This window comes from Leucoraja erinacea, chromosome 25 (assembly GCF_028641065.1).
Source record: "Leucoraja erinacea ecotype New England chromosome 25, Leri_hhj_1, whole genome shotgun sequence".
Classification (NCBI taxonomy): Eukaryota; Metazoa; Chordata; class Chondrichthyes; order Rajiformes; family Rajidae; genus Leucoraja; species Leucoraja erinaceus.
Window position 1 is genome coordinate 23,319,807 of NC_073401.1, and position 20,758 is coordinate 23,340,564.

General features: G+C 40.9%; 1 protein-coding gene across 6 annotated transcripts in view; it reads left to right on the plus strand.

Annotated features, from left to right (window-relative positions):
• LOC129709093 (apoptosis-inducing factor 3) overlaps positions 1-20,758 on the plus strand; it is a 75,443-nt gene that overhangs the window by 50,068 nt on the left and 4,617 nt on the right. For 4 of the 6 annotated variants that reach the window (XM_055655202.1, XM_055655201.1, XM_055655200.1 and 1 more), the window contains 10 exons: positions 854-945; positions 3,538-3,668; positions 4,921-5,036; positions 6,608-6,679; positions 7,943-8,006; positions 9,400-9,476; positions 11,072-11,189; positions 12,725-12,823; positions 15,889-15,964; positions 16,164-16,202. In XM_055655202.1, coding sequence (XP_055511177.1) covers positions 854-945; positions 3,538-3,668; positions 4,921-5,036; positions 6,608-6,679; positions 7,943-8,006; positions 9,400-9,476; positions 11,072-11,189; positions 12,725-12,823; positions 15,889-15,964; positions 16,164-16,202 — 884 coding nt within the window. The remainder of the gene's footprint in view (positions 1-853; positions 946-3,537; positions 3,669-4,920; positions 5,037-6,607; positions 6,680-7,942; positions 8,007-9,399; positions 9,477-11,071; positions 11,190-12,724; positions 12,824-15,888; positions 15,965-16,163; positions 16,203-20,758) is intronic. The other 2 variants (XM_055655204.1, XM_055655205.1) reach the window with 1 other exon arrangement.

Here is a 20,758-nt window from a genome sequence, read left to right on the forward strand (position 1 = left end):
AATTTCAATTTAAATTTTCATGGCTATTTTAAGTTTTTTATATGGTTTGGGGTGAGATTGACCATTGGGAAATGTCTGCTAACTGATATTCTTACTTCCAGTATCAAGTGATTTTGGATCAATGATGTCAGTGCTGCCCATAGTAAAATGGCCAATTATATTATAAATCCCAATAGTACCCGGTGAATATATCCTCTGTAGTATGCCAGCTATACAACCCCCAAAACATTATTTAGCCACTTAGATGTAACACTTTAATGTTACTGCGCCCATTGTGAAACTGGCTTCTTTAAATGTATTCACTTACTCTCCTTGCTTTCGCTACATTTATACTCCTGATAATGTCGAACTAACACTGGAGTGCAGCTCCACAGACACAGCCACTCCACAGACACTGCCACTCCACAGACACTGCCACTCCACAGACTCTGCCACTCCACAGACTCTGCCACTCCACAGACACAGCCACTCCACAGACACTGCCACTCCACAGACACTGCCACTCGCCACAGACTCAGCCACTCCACAGACTCTGCCACTCCACAGACTCTGCCACTCCACAGACTCTGCCACTGTCTCTTCTTGCCATGGCCATTCATTCTGCCCATACAAACCACAAGCGTGAATGTTTTCAGGCTGTATGACTGCAGCGGTCTCATGACCGGCCCAGGCCCTGTCCTGACACACCTCCGTACAGGTGGAAATGTTGTGATCTGTGGAATTGTAATTCAACCAGTGCTCTGCACTTACTGTGAGAAACAGTGGGGGGGGGTCCTTCATTACTATAAATGTGAGTATCATTCTTATAGTGATAGTGTGCATCAGAATGACCTTGAATGCTCCTTTATTGCAGGTGGTCTCAGTGGATGTAAAGAATAAGGTGGTCCACTTTAAGGATGGTCTCAAGATGGAGTATAACAATTTGCTGATTGCAACAGGGAGCAGGTGACCAGCAGTTGGCTTTGCATCGTTTCGGGTTCTTGTGAAACCAGGGGATAATGGGGGTGGCGGTGGGGTAGTTAGTGGGGAGATTGATTATAGAAGTCTGGCACAGCCCCATCCTGGACTCTAGTGTCAGGGTAATTCTGTCCATAATACTTGCTCACTCTGACAGGAGGAGCTTAGGCTTTTCAGAACTCTCCCCATGGCCCAATGCCACACTTGGGGTCAAGGAAAGAGCAATCACGTCGCGGCCCTGTCTCCACCAATCTTTCCCCCACCGCGCGCAACAAGCAACAAGACAGACACCATTGCATGCAGATGCCGAGACGTGTCGTTCAGCTCTGGCTGAGCAGCTTCTAATCTTGTGTGTGGACACTCGATAAGAAGAAGATGCCACACTCTATCAGGCTCTTTCACTGAACTATTCAATCAAACTCCTAGCTGCCTGTTTAACAGAATGGTAAAGATTCCGTGGCATTATCAAAAAGAACAAATTCTCTGCCCTCATGCAACACTACTAAATATAGAGCATCTAATAGATCCATGGACTGCCAAGGGGAAAACAATATCGCTATTGCCATCTACAGTATAGGGGCTTGTTGCTGTGTCTCAGGGCATAGCCTACGGAAATCCTTTGCACATCCTTCAACATGCTGTCCATGTGTATGGCTATTGTGTGCACTCCCTCGGACGTCATATCCAGTGTATTAAAAAGTTATGAAAATCAAAAAAACTCTAGATGCTGGAAATCTGAGATCAAAGCAGATAATACTGGAAATCCCAAACGGGTCAGACAGCATCTGTGGAAAGAAAGACGGCTAATATTTCAGGTTCAAGATCTGATGACGTCTTCAGCCTGACGGGTAAACTCTGCTTCTCTTTCCACAGATGCTGACTGACCTGTTGAGTATTTCCAGCGTTTCCTCAGATTAGTTTGTCTTGAATTCTCTCAATCCGGCAGCACCAGGTCTAAAATGCACCGAAAGTTGCACCTTTTGACCAATGTCTTCACCTATCAACATATGTCCCAACTGCCCAAGATGGTCCCTGATTTCATGAACTAAATGTGTAACTCATGGAAATCTCTGAAGGCATTGGATTAAAAATGCTTACAATGTCCTCATAAGAAGCTCTGTCCAGGGAACATTCTTTCATAAATGTGTTGGGATGTTGAATTTCTCTTGCTTTAATCGGAGTAGTAAGAACACTTGGTAGGCACAAAATGCTGGAGTTACTCAGCGGGATGGGCTGCATCTCTGGAGAGAAGGAATGGGTGACGTTTCAGGGCGAGACCCTTCTCCAGATTTAAACCAGCATCTGCAGTTCTTTCCTACACATAGTATGAACACTTTCCTCTAGCATGTATGGCCACACTGCAAAGTTCTTTGTCCTCCCCGCCCCAATTATATAATTTTTTTTTTCAGGAACTCTTGCGCCATTCTATGTATGGATCAAATGTCTGACTGCTCATACCTTCCCAACTCGTATATCCATCCTGTACCATTGTAATGATGGTATATTACAACACTCAACCCAGAGAATCCCATTCTCTCTTATTTCACACTTGACTTGCTTGCAACAAGATTCAGATTCAGATTCAATTTTAATTGTCAGTGTACAGTACAGAGACAACGAAATGCATTTAGCATCTCCCTGGAAGAGCGACATAGCAAATGATTTGAATAAATAATAATAAGTGTCCGGGGCGGGTGGTGATTGGCAGTCACCGAGGTACGTTGTTGAGTAGAGTGACATCCGCCGGGAAGAAGCTGTTCCTCGACCTGCTGATTCGGCAACGGAGAGACCTGTAGCGCCTCCTGGATGGTAGGAGGGTAAACAGTCCATGGTTGGGGTGAGAGCAGTCCTTGGCGATGCTGAGCGCCCTCCGCAGACAACGCTTGCTTTGGACAGACTCAATGGAGGGGAGCGAGGAACCAGTGATGCGTTGGGCAATTTTCACCACCCTCTTGAATGCCTTCCGGTCGGAGACAGAGCAGTTGCCATACCATACTGTGATGCAGTTGGTAAGGATGCTCTCGATGGTGCAGCGGTAGAAGTTCACCAGGATCTGAGGAGACAGATAGACCTTCTTCAGTCTCCTCGTGAAGAAGAGACGCTGGTGAGCCTTCTTGCGTAACAAGCAGAGCAGCGACATCCCAGACACATCACCTACGTAATAGTTATAGATTCTTCTATACTGCCATTCAGTACGGCAAGTAACAAAGGTCAAACGTCCTTCGTTGAAGGCAAACTACACTCAACAGCAACCGCTAATACACTAAATGGTATCAAAGTCATCCCACATAATACAGATAGTTCTTTAAGGTATGTACACACTCAAATTATAGTGGATTTTAAATGTTTTAAACTTTTCCAGTAAGTGATGAATATTGTTTGCAATCCGGCACTTTCTCACAGAGAAATGCTGCTGCACATCACCCATGAGTGTACAAACGGAGTGTACAATACACCCATTGTGCTTACTTTAGTATATTTTATCCTTCAAACTGGGCTGAGGGGAAAGGAGGAGATGGAAATGTTAACAGCCTACTTTCAAAGGACTTCATCATCAAGATTTCACTCCTTGCATTTCAGGCCTAAACCACTTCAGTGCCAAGGTGCGGACTTGGAGAATGTGTATCAGCTCAGGACGCCAGAGGATGCAAACTGCATTGCCAAACTGGCCAACGACAGGAACGCGGTGATAGTTGGAGCTTCTTTTATAGGTACAGCTTACTGAACCTTCTTAATGTGCAACCTAGGAATAAGAAGCTTAGAATTCATTCAGAAATACTAAAGTCCGTGACTTAACTTTTAGATGCATGCATAATCTTTTCAAGCTCAGTACTTACAAGATAAGTATGCACTTCGGACATTAGCAATTAATAGTAACACAGCCCAAATATAAATCATAATGGCTGCTGATGCTGGAAGTCTGAAATTAAAATCCAAAATGCTAGGAACACACAGCAGATCACTTGGCGTTGGAGGACAGAGAAACAGACTTAATGTTTCAAGTCTAACAAAGTTGTTTCTCTCTCTCCAGATGTTGCCCGACATGATCAGTATTTATAGCATTTTCTGTTTTTTTCTGTCAAAAGACATGCTTGATTAGTATATGCTCTTCAAATAAAAAGTTTGAGTTGGAGACAAAGTGACATTCCTTACGTCAGCTCAGAAAGAAAATAATTTAACATGCCCTGCACGTGCTCAGTGTAAAGCTCCTTCCAGTTACCCCCCCCCCCCCCCCCCCCCCCCCCTGAAGTAGTTCAATAATGATTTAATTCTCTCTCCGGTCAAGTACAGCAACGATGAAATGCAGATTCATTCCCCATCAAGTATAAATATTGAATCCCATTTGCAGCAGGAACGTCAATGTTTCGTACTTTGTGTGAATCCACATTAATCGCGGAGATATATTAACAGCTCAAACTTCATACATTATCAAAATGTCTGACAAAACGTAGCTCACTGCAGATTTGGTTTTCAATAGAAATTCACCATCGTCAGTCCACTGGAAATCATCATTGCTAGGAAACTTAATTGGAAAAGTTACATAAATAACGAGCAAGCCAGATGCTGTGTACATATAAGTATACAAATATAAGAGCAGGAATAGTCCACCTGGCCTCTCGAGCCTGCTGTGTGATTTGATATGGTCTTGTGTTTTATCTGGTGTAAACACAACTCTGCAATTCCGTCTACCTGTGGTATCCGTTCAACCCCCTGCCTATTGAAATTAAAAGGGACTTGAGGCACACCCAGTGGATGGTGGATCTATGGGACAAACTACCAAGGGAAAGTTGTAGAGGTTTGCACAATTACAAAACAATAGTTCCCATGCCGAATAACTCTGTGAATCTAAATGCTGGTGACACCCATACCCCCGTTATTAAATTAAATAATATTTTAGAATGTAACAGTTTTGCCGGAGGATGAGAGCAAAAACTGAATTGGGCATTGATTTGTTTTCTGCAGGCATGGAAGTAGCTGCATACCTCACTGATAAATCCCACTCGGTGTCTGTCATTGGCATTGAAAACATTCCTTTCAGAAAGGTGCTGGGAGAGAAGGTCGGACAATCCATAATGAAAGTAAGTGAAGGAAATCGAGAGAGTGATAAAGGGCTGACATGTCGAGTGAGTTGGACTGCTTTGTTTTTTTGAAGAGAGATGTTAAATGGACAGGGACTGATCAAGTGAGAAGTGGGACAAAGGAAATCTACAGCATTGAAAAACATCAGTATCAGTATCAGTATATCTTTATTGTTATTTCCTGAGTACTCACATACCCAGAGGAAACAAAAAAATGTTGCTCAACCAGTGTCCGTTCAGTGTGCAGTACAAATAACAACAAGTAAATAGAAATAAAAATACATATATCATGAACAAATTAAATTAAACACTCTACTCTCTACTAAACATCAACAGGCGTTCCGATCGACAGCTGCTGCAGTGTGTCCAGGTTGGTGGTTGGTGCGCGATACTTTGGCAGGGGGCTAAGTCCGTTTATCAGTTTTATAGCCTGCGGGAAGAAGCTGAGGAGCATCCTGCTGGTTTTGCAGCTAATGCTCCTGTACCTCTTCCCAGATGGCAGGATGGAGAATATGTGATGCGATGGGTGGTAGGGGTCTTTGATGATGGAGATGGCTCTGTTGATACATCTCTTCCTGTATATGTCCAGCAAGAAAGGGAGTGGAGCACCAATAATCCTGCTGGCGGTCTTCACAATCCTGTCAAGTTGGTGCCGTTCGTACGCCTTGCAGCTCCCGAACCAGGAAGTGATGCCGTTGGTTAATGTGCTCTCGACTGTCCCCCTATAAAAAGTTTGTAGATGTGTAGTGGGGAGACCTGTGTAGTGGGGAGACCATATTGACAGACTGGCCTAAAACGGGTTCAAAAGTTAAATTATTCTCCGTTGCTTGTTTTTATAATTTGAATCGAATTAAAATGGCATCAACATAAACAGACACGGTAGCAAGAACGTTGTCTGAATCAGCGAGTTCAAGTCCAACTATTCAGTGCACTATTCAAGAAGTTCAATGCAATGATGGTGATTACTGTTCTCAAAGTTGCTTCATTCAGACGGAAACTTGAAACATTGATCTTTCTCCTGGATAGGGTTTAAATGATCTTATTGCACTGCCACTCCTCGGTCAATATATATTTGTCCAACCAAAACAGTTTTATCAAGCCATAATCACACTGCTATTTAAAGAAATGTTAAAAGCAAATTACGCATTATGTTTCATACCAGATGGCTTTGCAAGAAAATTCTGGTGCAGAACACTTCAGGAATAGTCCAATGACTCGAAAAACGCTCTTGAGATATTCTGAGATTGGGAAAGAAGCTGTATAAATTGTAACATTTTCTTTCAGTCTTGACACAAAACTGTCCCAGAAATGGAGGGAATAATGTTTAATAATCCACATAGTCATCATCCTGCTAAAAATAACCTTCATGTAAAACCTCCAACAGACAGTGCGCAAAGAAGCGAACAGTGAATTTTCTTTGTCAAAGTATGTTTTACTCTGTTCTTAGATTCCAATAGAAACTCACCTTTAAAGTCCTATGGTGCTCTTTCAATTAGTGGGTCTGGGTTGTCTGTTTGTGTTACAAGCACCGATGTGAGGAGAGGACTGATCATTTTCTTTCCCATGTTCAGATGTTTGAGACCAATCGTGTGAAATTCTACCTGCAGAATGAGGTCTCTGAGCTGCGAGGTCAGGATGGAAAGGTACAAAAGCAATTTAGAAGCGAGTTCTCTGAATATTTTACACTTCGTTCATGCCTACTCACAGTGATATGTGAGATGGCTTTGTATTGTAAGCAAGGGTTAGATAAACAAAAAGTCTTTGGTGGATGCGAAGCATTAAATGGAGCATCAAGGTTTACACAATAGACATGGCACTGCATTCCCAATCTTGGCTGGGAAGTGGTCATGTAAGCTTGGCATTATAGAAACATAGAAACATAGAAATTAGGTGCAGGAGTAGGCCATTCGACCCTTTGAGCCTGCACCGCCATTCAATATGATCATGGCTGATCATCCAACTCAGTATCCCGTACCTGCCTTCTCTCCATACCCCCTGATCCCCTTAGCCACAAGGGCCACATCTAACTCCCTCTTAATTATAGCCAATGAACTGGCCATAACTACCTTCTGTGGCGGAGAATTCCAGAGATTCACCACTCTCTGTGTGAAAAAAGTTCTTCTCATCTCGGTTTTAAAGGATTTCCCCCTTATCCTTAAGCTGTCACCCCTTGTCCTGACTTCCCTAACATCGGGAACAATCTTCCTGCATCTAGCCTGTCTAACCCCTTAAGAATTTTGTAAGTTTCTATAAGATCCCCTCTCAATCTCCTAAATTCTAGAGAGTATAAACCAAGTCTATCCAGTCTTTCTTCATTATTGCAAAGTAGCAGAGAAAGTTTAACATCTTAAGGAAGAAGCAATTATGAATGAGATGCTTCAAGAGCAATATTAGGCAATTGTGAGCAGGCCTCAAATGGAGAGCAATATGTAAAATGGTAAGAGATGTGGAAGGCACACGTTTTGGTTCCCTTACTAATCAAGAACCTATCAATCTCCACTTTAAAAATATTCAATGACTTTTCATTCACAGCCGTCTGTGGCAATAGTTCCACAGATTCATCAGCCTCTGCCTAAATAAATTTCTCCTCATCTCCATTCTAATGGTACATTCTACTATTCCAAGGTTGTGTCCTCTGGTCCTAGACTCCCACCACTGAAACATCCTCTCCCCCCCATCCGCTCTTATCGGGGGCCTTTCATAATCCGGGAGGTGTCAATGAGATCCCTCCTCATCCTTCTAAATTCCAGCGAGTACAGGACCAAGAGAAGACTCAGAAAAATTTGAATAGTGAAAAAAAAAGTAAGAACCCGATACTCCCAACACACAAGCTTCACCTTGGAAGAGATAGGACTTACTATAGAAATCGTACAAGTACTGACACGTTCTGTTTTATTTTAATGAAGGTGAAAGAAGTTGTCCTGAAAAGTGGAAAAATCCTTCGAGCAGATGTTTGTGTGGTTGGAATTGGTAAGGGTGATCTTCAGAATTGAAGGCCAGTTAGTTTCTCAGTGCCAGAGATGTTTCTTTAGCTTTGAGTTACAATGAGGACATTCCCTTTCTCTGTGGTTACACTATCAGCTGCGTGTAGACCTGAGTGTATAGGTTCAGGAAACTCCACTAGGTCACCTCTTTCATGATGAAAATGCACTGAGCTCCTCCGGGGACCCGAGCTAGTTAACAACATTCCACATGAAACCAAGGTGGTGTTTTGTCTTAACCTGCCAATAGAAACAATTGTGATCAGTTAATGACCCTCACTAACCAGTCATATTATTCTCTATTTACATAAATGAAACGAAAATACTTGGCTGAGCTAATCCAATTATTTTCATGCCCAATGGATTATGATGAAATTACCCAACTGAAATGGAGTGGGATGAAGGTCATAAAACTCAGGAGCAAAATTAGGCCATTCAGCCCATCAAATCTGATCATGGCTGATCTATTTTTCCCTTCAACTCTATTATGTTGCCTTCACCATGTAACCTTTGGTTCCCTTACTAATCAAGAACCTATCAATCTCCACTTTAAAATATTCAATGACTTGGCATTCACAGCCAATAGTTCCACAGATTCATCACCCTCTGGCTAAATATATTTCTCCTCGTCTCCATTCTAATGGTACATTCTACTATTCCAAGGTTGTGTCCTCTGGTCCTCGACTCCCACTGCTGGTCCTAGACTCCCACTCCCTCAATCCATTCCATTTACCTCCAACGTACCTCAAAACGGGCAATAAAGATCATCTCGGACCCTTCCCATCCAGCAAACCACCTTTTCCAGTCTCTCCCTTCAGGGAGGCGCCTCAGGTCACTTACTACAAAATCCACCCGCTTTTAAAACAGTTTCTTCCCCTCAGCAATAAGAACACTCAATTCCCTCCAATAACAGTCAATATTAAGGACTTTTGATGTATATAGTGTCTTGTCTATGGTCTTTGTCTGTTCTTTTGCACTATGTATTGTTGAGATTTGTGATTTGTGATGTGGTATGGATGCCCTTTATTACTGTGATCTGTGTTGTTATTAGTGTTAATGTGACTAAAGCAGTGTGCCATCATGTACCGAACCCACATACCACCAACCCTGGTCGTGTGGCAAATAAAGATTCTATCTATCTATCTGTAAGGGAGGGCTTTGTTCTGGCCGACCATTTCACAGTTAGCCCAGGAAGATGCTGGTGGAAAGGAGTGGCCTCATTGTGTGCTGTCTTTCCCTTTGACTATTAAGAAAAGAGGTGAAGGGGCAAAATTGGTCAAAAAAAAACCAAACTGTTTTACATCTTGCAATGGCTATTTGTTGTGAACTGCATCAGTTTATCTGTTGGTTCACCCTGGATCATTCTTCTTCTTTTGCTGTAGGGGTTGTACCAGCTACATTATTCCTCAAGCAGAGTGGAATCAATATGGATTCTAAGGGCTTTCTTCCCGTCAACAAGGTAATGTGTACAGGAGACTCGGATTACAGTGAAACTCAGGGTTACAGGACATAACATCTTAGGGATACTTACCTACTGCCTATTATGCCTCCTGGCAGCAACGAAGGTCCTCCACTCCTTGTTGATTCCTTCAGTTGCTCGTTCCGTAACATATTTGTTTTACGAGACAGGGTTGGTAGCCCTGTGCTCAACCTCCAACCTGGAGGACCAGTGGATCGCTCTTTGTCTCGCCTCTACCCTTCGACCTGTCCAGCATGGGAGACCCTAACAGGAGACGAATCTCCTGCTGGCATAGCTCTAGGGGTCACTGAGACACACAAGCTCCCCGACCACGACAAGGTTGCAATCCAACGGGGAGGTCTTAGGGACAAGGAATCCTTTTTTAATTAAGTTTAGTTTAGAGATACAGCGTGGAAACACCCTCTTTGGCCCACTTAATCTACGAGGTGGCTCTGGATCAGGAGAGAAGGTCCATGGGGAGGAGCGAATGCCACCTGAACACAACACAACACCTGATCAACCATGGCCGGGTCGCCTGGTGTTGAAAGACCAGAAACATCCAATGACCCCGGGTTACATCACTGATGATGTGTTCAGGAACATCAGTAGATTTATTTTTACCAATCAGCCAACCAATGATCACCATACACTATTTCTATGCTAGATACTATGGACAATTTACAAAAGGCTATTAGCCTACAAACCTGCATGTCTTTGGGAAATATCCTTCTGTTCTCCGACATGGAATGTGATGGTAGCCACTGTTTCTCTCCAATGGGAAAATGCAGAACAAAAAGACATCAAAATGAGAGCAAGACTGAAAGGGGTAATGTCAAGAAGCCGTGCACAAACAAGTTGGAGCTTTGTCAGCTTCCCCTTTTCAACAAGAAAGTAACACGCACTGCAAGAAAGTTCACAATTGCACTTCTGAAGGTTTGGGTACATATATGACTTCCATGTAGTTAGCCACATTAAGATCATACCATATAATTAGTCTTGAAATATTTAAAGCACAGTACAATACATTTCTGAAAATCATCTGTCTCTGCCCACTGTGTAACATACCATGCTACCCACTGCATTCAACAGGAACATTGAGCCTCGCTTCAACATTAGCTCGGTTTCTTTTTGAACAAATGCTATCTGACCTGCTGAAAGTTTCCAGCATTTTGTGTTTCACTTGCAGATTTATAGCATCAATAATTTTTAGTTTTCATTTATGACACCGTTTCAGTTCATGCTCGAGGCAATTGAAAGTTTCTAAACTTGATAGTGTTGCTTGGCAAAGATATTGTAGGCAATGATGAAAATAAGTTGCAGATCAGCCATGGTCTAATTGAATTGTGGTTCATACTTGATGCCTGAATGGCCTTTTCTTTCCTTATTTCTGACTTCAGAATGATTTCAATATCTAAGCTGGTTGGTCTCACTTTGTCAATCAACTGATTTTTGCTAACTTTTGAATAAACCCACAGTTATCACATGTGCTGTCCACATCTTGAATATATTATAAAAAATATCCTCCGAAAATTAGCGGACCTCTGTGTGAAGCTGAAAATGTTGACACCAAGGTTTGTTGTCTTTTATACTTCCAGCTCATGCAGACAAATATGCCTGGGGTCTTTGCTGCCGGCGACATTGTCACATTCCCACTAGCCTTTCGCAACAATAAGAAGGTGAATGTGGGTCATTGGCAGATGGCCCACGTGCATGGTAAGTGGGACTTTCTGATGGCACTATTGGGGTTTGGAAGAAAGGAAATCATCTTTTGTTTTAACACGGTTGGTTTGCAGAATATAGCAATATGGAAGTTCAAATTCAGCATGGCCTCAGCAGGAGCAAGTAAACAACAGTTTAATGACTTGTGTGTAGGAAGTTGCTGCCTTGTTGCGTCCCAGTCATGCCCTTAAAAGCTATATTATCCTACCAATGTGCCTGGATCTAATAGCAGACATACTTGCCTTGTCCCTGAACCTAGTTCTATTGCTAACCAGTTGCCCTCTGTTATTGTAAGTGTACTTTGTTATTGGAACGGCTTTTGCAGCAATAAGTTCTAAGCTCAAGTGTATAACATGGAGGAATTTTAACTTGCTGAGTTTGATGGAAAATTATTACGATTAGTGATTGACTTTGTTGCAATATTCCACAGACTTATAAATAAAAGAAAACTAAGGATAGGGATAGCATCACCAAGGGGAATACAAGCAACATTCACAATCCGGATAATGAAATATTGACCATTTGCCACAATGTTCACTTGGATGTTTAACAAGGTGGGCAATGAGGATCACAGATGATTCCAAAAGAAAGATGGGCATTTAAATTTGAAAGTAGGGGTGTAATTGATAAAGTAATTAGACTTGAAAAGAATAAAAGCCCTGGACAAGATGGATTGTATCAGTGCATGTTACAAGCAAAAGTCAGGAAATAAATAGTGGCGGTATTGCTATTGATATCATCCACTATCAAGAAACTGTTCTGGTAAATCCATGCCAGACTGCTAGTAGATTTCTATACAAAGTTGTTTTATTTTTTTGTTTTTTTAAAATTTTATTTTATTAGAAGTAAGTACAGGAATATGGTACCGTAGATACCTAGTATATATTGACGTTACATTTCATGTACAGCTTCTTATTTTTTTTAAATTTTATTTACTGTTAAAATAAAAATTAAAATAATAAAGTATTTTTAACAAAGGAATTTGAACAAATGTGTGGAACTACAGGTCTGGTGCTCTGACATCAATAGTGCTAGCAAAGGAACTGAACTCAAAGATGGAAAAGACAAGTAAAAATATATATATATATTTTTTTCTTTTTTTTTAAGTAGTAGCCTGGACTTCCAAACTTGAAAGGATTGCATGACCAATTAGATTGAATTAATGGAAGAATGTATCTTGTAGATTTATGGCCAAAAGGAAAAAGGAGGATCTTCTTTACCCCTGAAAGCACATAGAATTTAGAATTCACTGTCGTAAGAACGCAATGCAAATTACATAGATGCAGTTAAGAGAAATCAAGATAAACATACGTATGAGGGAGAATTGAATGGAAGATTATGTCACCTGTATTGAATGGGGACAGGTAGACAGAATCTCCTATGGAGCCTAAATGCCAAATGACTCTCTTCTTTGCTTCTGGTTTACGGTTATGTGGTCAGATTGGCATCAAATAAATGCTTTAACTGCAAGTCCTCTGTGTCATTACAAAACACTAACCAGTAATTCCTATTTCCCCAATGTCCCTCAGGTCGAATAGCTGCTCTCAACATCTTGGGAAAAGGAGTAGAGATTAACACGGTGCCCTACTTCTGGACAGCAATGTTCGGGAAAAGTATTCGCTATGCAGGTAAAACTGTGATGCACATTCAATTCACCTACAGCTACTTGAGCCTTTTATACCAGTCGGGTTCTCCTGTCATTCCTTCCCCATCGCCCTAGTTGTTTTACTAGTTTCACTGTCCGCATCCTTGTATCTCTGCCGTTAGCACTTCTTCCCCACCAACGATGGGCTTTTATGGACTCTATCCTTCCTGAGCTCATCTTTTGCCGGCCCTGTTTTGTTCTGTCCTTCTCTGCCTTTGAGTCTGAAGAAGTGTTCCAATCCAAAACTTCACCTATTCCTTTTCTCCAGAGATGTTGCCTGACCCGCTGAGTTACTCCAGCAAGTTGTGTCTATCTCCTGTGATGAATCTCAATAAGTTCAATCAGTGAACAATGGTTGTTGAAACAATTGTTCAATCAATGAACAACAGTCACTGTGTGCCCATTGTAGGAAATAATTCATAACTTAAAGAAACCTCAAACGACTACAAATAATTCTGTATTTGATTATAGTAGTTCCCTTCCCAAACTGAGGCTGATAGTCTGACTGACTGAACTATTTATTGTATCTTTCAATGTTAGCCTTGAGCTGTTGCCTCTAACAAGCTTGTGGAACTGGAAATGATATCAGGCGAACTTAACATTCAGGTTGCAGTTACAAGGCTAAATTAGAAAATAAGTTGAGTAATTGTGATACAAGAAATTGCAAATGTACATCAAGATATGAAGATAAATGGCAGGGATTTTGTGGTCAGTAGCAAAGACCCCCCCCCCCCCCCCAAAAAAAAAAATCAATCTGAAGTAGGACCCTGACACGAAACGTCCCTCCCACAGATGTTGTCTGACCCACCAAGTTCCTCCAGCACTTTGTGATTTGCTGAAGATTGCAGCATCTGCAGTTCCAGGTCAGCAAGGACACAGTGCTTGATATTCACTGTGCAAACAGTTGCCTAGTGTTCCCCTGGGTGTTTGAAAGACATCTTTGTGAGTCATTGTTGTTCCAGTGCCTCAGAGCAGTTCATGCAAAGACGTGTTTTATAAACTAATTAAATGATGAATCCCATTGAGATGCAAAGCTCGGAATTTATCAATGGAGCTAAATTTCAGACGCAGCCACAACTATAGACATATATATTCCGTGCAAGCAACGGCAAATTCCTACCCTATACTTGTAAGCCAGGAAGTATAAATTAGATTTAAACGAATAAGCATAGAGAGGAAATTCAAAGGAATTAATAGAGATATAAAAGGGACAGACAGAACAAATAACATCATCTTATATTATTTCTGGACACTAATTAAATTCCTACGGAATAACTTTCCGAGTTGTTAAAATTAAAAATTCAGTGGCAGAATATTGCTTAGCAACAATTATATCATCCTGCATTTAAATATTCACTAACTCAGAAATGCTTTAGCTTTTCCAGCTTCATTTAGTGGGAAAATATATTATCCATGATCTTCCACTGATTTCAAAGCTTGGTCTATAGAGGAGGAATTGAAATATCAGATCCAGTGGAGGCCCACAGATAAATGCACAGTCTCTTGTCCAGTGAAAGTGAATCGGGGACCAGAGGACATAGGTTTAAGGTGAAGGGGAATAGGAAACTGAGGGGTAACTTTTTCACACATGGGGTGGTTGAGTGTATGGGACAAGCTGCCAGAGGAGGTAGTTGAGGCAGGGAATATCCCAATATTTAAGAAACAGTTAGACAAGTACATGGATAGGATGGGTTTGGAGGGATATGGACCAAACGTGGGCAGGTGGGACTAGTGTGGCTGGGATATGTTGGGCCGAAGGGCCTGTTTCCACACTGTATCACTGTATAACTATCACTTCCAGGGTAATTCTGACAGAAATGTCTGGCATTGTTCGTATTCTGAAAGTTACTTTCAAATTCAGTCTTTTCAACACTGATTTCTTTTGGCCTTGCTATTCCCTTGCAGTGCAAAGTGAATGTTTCAGTTCTTTGTCTTAATAGCCACTCTGTTACACGCAGAACAAAACCATTGGAGATTAATCATAACTGGAAAATACGACACCATTAAAATAGGAAGAGTACAAAGTGGAATGGGAAGAAAAGTAAACAAAAGGGCAGATGAGGAGGGGACAGGAGATTGGTGTTGGTTTATTATTGCCACATATACACATGAATTGTGAAAACTCTTGTGCTATCCAGTCAAATGATACTGTACATAAAAACAATCAAGTCGTGCCCAAGTGCAGCAGGCAGCGCAAACAGAAAAAGCACAATAACGTACATAAATATCTTGAAAAGTTTGTTGTAGTGGTTGTTGTTGAGAATGTTGATAATATCCTCGATATACAAAAAAGAATTTTAAATACGTGTGGGATTATCAGTTTCAGCATTGAGTTTGTAATTATTGTAAACTGATCACTTTGACAAGATTTTTTGAAGAAATGGCTGAATCAGTAGAAAGGAGGGTGAATACAGTGTCATTGGATTTTCAGAAAAAAATGGCTGTTAGGAGATATGGGACAGTTATGAGGCGACTTTAAACCCAGAAACAGAAGAATCTGGAGAAATGTTAAGCTTTACGAATTACAATTGCAGACACGCCATTTCTAATGGAAGAGGGTCACACCCCACCACTAGCTGCCCATTCGTTGTTGCATCCTTCCATTGCGGACATCCTATCCTGCCCATGGTTATGGAATTTTTACAGTTTATTTCACAGGAGGCCAAATGTATCCATTACTGGAATGGGTAGCAGGCAGCAGATACAATTCAGTGTGGGGAGCAAGGGCTACGTTAGCTTGTTAGACAGTTTCCTCAATGATTGAAGTGTTTTGGTGAAGGACGATTTTATTTTTCAATGTTTCTCTTAATCTCTCTCCCTGACTGAACATAAAAACTTGTGTGTGTGTAGGAAACGAGCTGACATGGGAGATAGTTGAGGCAGGGACTATTTAAGGCAACATTTAAGAAACAATTAGACAGGTACATGGATAGGCCAGGTTTAGAGGGATATGCTGGGATTAATGTAGATGGGACATGTTGGTTGGAATGGGCAACTTGGGCCGAATGGCTGTATGATTCTATGATTGCAACTCCTTGCCTCTTGCAGGTCATGGGGAAGGATTCGATGATGTTATCATTCAAGGAGATTTGGATGAGCGGAAGTTTGTGGCGTTTTACACAAAGTAGGTGCTTCTAACTATTTGCTGTCCTGACTTTGGCTATCCAAGATTTCTCACAGCTACTGTAAAGTAAGATGACAGCACCAGACCACATAATGATAGATGCTTTATACTGACTCTCTTTAAAATAAGTTTATTTCTATGTGAAATTGTGCTTTTGTTTGTGTCTGGCGTTTAAAACTGAGATTATTTTACAATTTAGGAAAGCCACTGGGATGAACAACTGCATACAGACCTGGAGGTAAAAATGGAGTTCACTGGTGGAGGAATCCATCCCTATATATGCTTCTCTCCGTCTCTTTCCCAATCATCATTCTGATAACCACTCATACTGACACATGCAGAGCTCAGTTTAACCTCTTCCACTCCACTGCTGGACATTCGCTCATTTCAGCCCAAGTGCCTTCCAATATCTGCAGATTAGTATACTCTCCCTAGTTGAATTCTGATGCCAGTTGTGTGTTAGATTAACCACAATAATAGTTAGATCATGAACGATTAGAAAGGGGGATTTGGAATTTATTTAGCATCTTTTGTATCCTCAGAAGGATAACTATCCAGGTGTAAGGTCAGCTGTATTGGTTAGCAAATGAGTCTCAACTTTCACCCAGTTTTGTTTTTCTACCGGCCCGAAACGTCACATATCCATCTTCTCCAGAGTTACTCTCCACTGAATTACTCCAGCACTTTGTGTCTTTCAATGCCATATTCTCCTAGTTTATGCGAGGGTTCAATGAAAGCACGAGGTTTCATACTGAAGCTGTAATTCTCTTGGTAAGGAAGGTTATGAGCTGTGCGTGACTTGCAACATTGAGATTGATGCCAGGGGGATCCATCATATGAGATACCGTGGCCAATATTTGAAAGGGAACTATCGCGAGTGCTATCTACCCAGCTAAAATAGCTCTTATGCTTCAACGGATGCTAATGGTTTTAATATATACAGGATAGTTTCTGTAGGAGATCCGACCTGGCCCTAGAAAATGGTGCAGATACTCCAGTAGAATTGTTGGTGAATTGCAGGACTGCAGCTGGTCTTTTTGAGAAATCTGGGAACAAGGATATGGATATAAATAGTGAGAACATTAGGAACAGATGCAAATAGATATATACAACATGAGTTATGGCATCATGAAGATAGATTTATCAATGTACAGGAACCTGTGCATGGATCTTTCAAGGTGTGGAAACACATGTAGAGATGAAGAATTGCAGGTATACATATACAGTATATAGTAGCAGTATTATATCGTTCAAGGAACTTGTCCCTTTAGCCACTATGAGGAGACACGGGGTAAGGAGATAGCGTCGTATACGCATGGGACCTCTCCACGCACCGTTCAAAGCCTCTCGAAAGATACACTTTCAAAACGGTCTCTTGATTAATAGTTTCTTTATTGTCGAAGTAAAACAGTAAGATATTCATACAGACTGATCAATGTTAGAATGCTCCGCATGGTCGAAAGATATGCCTTCCCGCCATGCTTACTCCGAACTAACTTTAAAAAAAACTACAAGCTTCTGCCCAAGAATCCCAGCAGCAAACACGCCTTCGACTACGTAATAAATCCCACCGACATAAATACAGGCAGACAAAATTTAAAGGCAAATGCCATAATTTATGACACACAAAATGAAGCCAAATGGCCACTACACAGTATACAACTGTAATAGCATTGCAGTTTATATAAAGAGTTATAAAGAGCATGGATGTATACAATGACTGGCACATTTGCATGTATGTGGAGATGGTGGGGAATAGATGTACATGAGTTGTACAGATAAATGTGATAATTACAGAACGTATGTTTACGATAACAGTGGTATAGAGACAGGTCTGTGTGTACTTGGGCGAGTACAGATATAGGAATAGCTCACTAGAGTTTATTTAATCTGCTATGTACAAAATGTTCTTCTGGCTTGCATTATGCTTGATTCTGTTGTCCATCCAACTGCCCATTTGGGAACAGGTACACTGGCAGTGAGGAGGTTAAATAGCTTTAACTTGGAATTGTAAAATCAGTGATGAAAATTGAACGGAACTTCAGATCTTCACTTGTTCTGATTACTGCTACCCAGAATAAAAGGTGTCTGCATCATAATAGTTGGGACCATGGAATTGGTGGATTTTCAAAGCTTGACTTTTGCTTCAAGATCTTGCAATCCCTTGTGCAAGAGACACAATCTAGTCATGACATTCTACTGGATCCAATGTCTGTTAGCTGTAAGGTTTTGCAAGAAAAACTATTAAGACTCTCAAATCAACAGTCTATATCTGAGTGTGAAATCATAGGGAGTAATATTATGCCAAGACACGTTAAAATGAATACCTGCCTCGTAACTAATCGGATCAATTCGACCACCCACTGTACTCAGCAACTCGTAGTCCTTTCCATTGAGTTCTCTTGACAGTATAAAGCCAGTTACATAGATTGTGTCTGGAATAGGAATTAGAAACATGCCATTTAGTATCTTGAGCCTGTTCCCAACTTTCATTTAGATAGATCATGGCTGATGTGTATCTCCACTTTACCTCCATATCCATTGCCAACATTAGCTAACAAAAACCTGACAATATCAGTACTAAAACTAACTGCATATTTAATTTCCATTGATTTCATTTGTAGATGCTCTAAAGGGAACAAGTATTCCATCAATTTACTTTCAGGCAATGAAGATGAATCTCACAACCTTCTGATGAATCCATCATTTTCTATTTGCTACCACAGAGTTTATCTTGTAATAGACCTAACTTTTCATTACCATTTTTTGTAAACATTGTTCTTGTTTCTAAATTCCCAACAATTTATCCATTTATTTTTCACATTCTATTTTATATCCTAGTTAGCCATCCTCAAATCTTTATTTGTACCTTTTAAGTTGTCTCCCCCCCCCCCAAAAATAGAATAGAATAGAATAGTTTCTTTATTGTCATTGTAACATGGACCATGTACAACGAAATTTAGTTATACAAAAAAGTTATTCAGAAAAACAAAAATATATACAAACCAAGAACAATGCAAAAACTCTTCCAACATTCTCAGCGTCGATACATTAATTAGTATTATGTTCATTAATGTTCACAAATTATCCTTAAACCAAGCACGTGTGCCACTCATGGGGTGATATATCGTCCCTTGTTTGTTAAAGACCTTTTAAAGTCCAGATTCCTGGCTAAATCTGTGGAGAATCCACAGGTCATTGATATGTTTCCGCATTTTTAAGTTGCCTTTATTCTCCTTTGGCAATCTTTTTATAATCTATCGAGTCATACTGCATGGAAATAGGCCCTTCAGCCCAATTTGCCCACATCAAACAATATGCCCCGTCTACACCAGTCCCACCTGCCTGCGTTTGGCTCATATTCTTCTAAACCTATCCATTGCATGTACCTGTCTAAAGGTTTCTTAAATGTTGTGATAGTACCTGCCTCAACTACCTCTTCCTGCAGCTTGTTCCATATACCTATCAACCTTTGTGTAAAAAAAGTTGTCCATCAGATTCCTATTAAATCTTTCCCCTCTCACCTTAATCCAATATCCTCTGATTCTCAATTTAATCTACTCTAGGTAAAAGACTACATTTACCCTATCTACTCCCCTCATGATTTTATACACCTCTGTCAGACACTCCTCATCCACCTGCATTTCAAGGAATAAAGTCCTAGCCTGCTCAAACACTCCCTATAGGCCCTCGAGTCCTGGCAACATCCTCGTAAATCTTTTCTGCGCCATTTTTAGCTTGGCAACATCTTTTCAATAAAAGGGTGACCAAAACTGAACACAATACTCTAAATGTGGCCTCACCAATATCTTGTACAACTGCAACATGACCTCTCAATGTCTATACTCAATACTCTGACTGATGGAGGCCAATGTGCTGAAAGCCACCTTCACCACCCTATCTACTTGTGACACCACTTTCAAGGAACTGTGTACCTGCACTCCTAGATCCCTCTGCTCTATTGCAGCATCCTGACATTCACCATGTAGGTCCTGCCCTGGTTTGCCTTCCCAAAATGCTCACCTCACACTCCTCTGCATTAAATAAACTCCAATAACCATTTCTCAGCCCACCTGCCCAACCGATCAAGAACCTGCTGCAATTTTTGACAACCACCTTCACTATCTACAATAGCACCCACTTTTGTGTCAACTGCAAACTTACCAATCATGCCTTGTATGTTGTTATTTATCTGCTTTATTTTTTTTAAATAATTTCTGCCAATTACATTTCCCAGATTCTTCAGAGCTCAAACGATTTTTCCTTGTCTTTGCATGATCATGGTGTTTAACCCTAACAATAATATAACATTCAATCGTCTGGTACAATGTCATTTTCTTTGTAGGTGTGTCCTTGCAAACAGTTTAGATCCAACTGTGATTTTCTTTCTCCTGCTGGTCATGTTTCACCAATATTGATATTAATACTTCTATATGTACTCTCTAATTTTGGTAATTGTACTGTTTTGTGTGTAAAAACAAAAAACCGAAGACTCTTCAAAACTATGTTCTTGTTTTGAATTTTGGCTGATAGTGGCAGAAGATTAAATGTGTAGTGCAGAAATAGCATTATTGGGCCCAAGGTTTCTCGTCCTACTCTACGGAATCTAACATGGCAAAGAGCTGGCATGAACCTCCTGGGCCGAATGGCTGCCAATCTGTGCTACAATGAAGTCATCTGCATTCCTTATATTCTCTTCTCCCTCAATTGTCTCCTTGACTCTACTGTAGCTGCCTGATCCACTGAGCTTCTCCAGTAACCCTATATATATAGATATATATCTATATATATAGG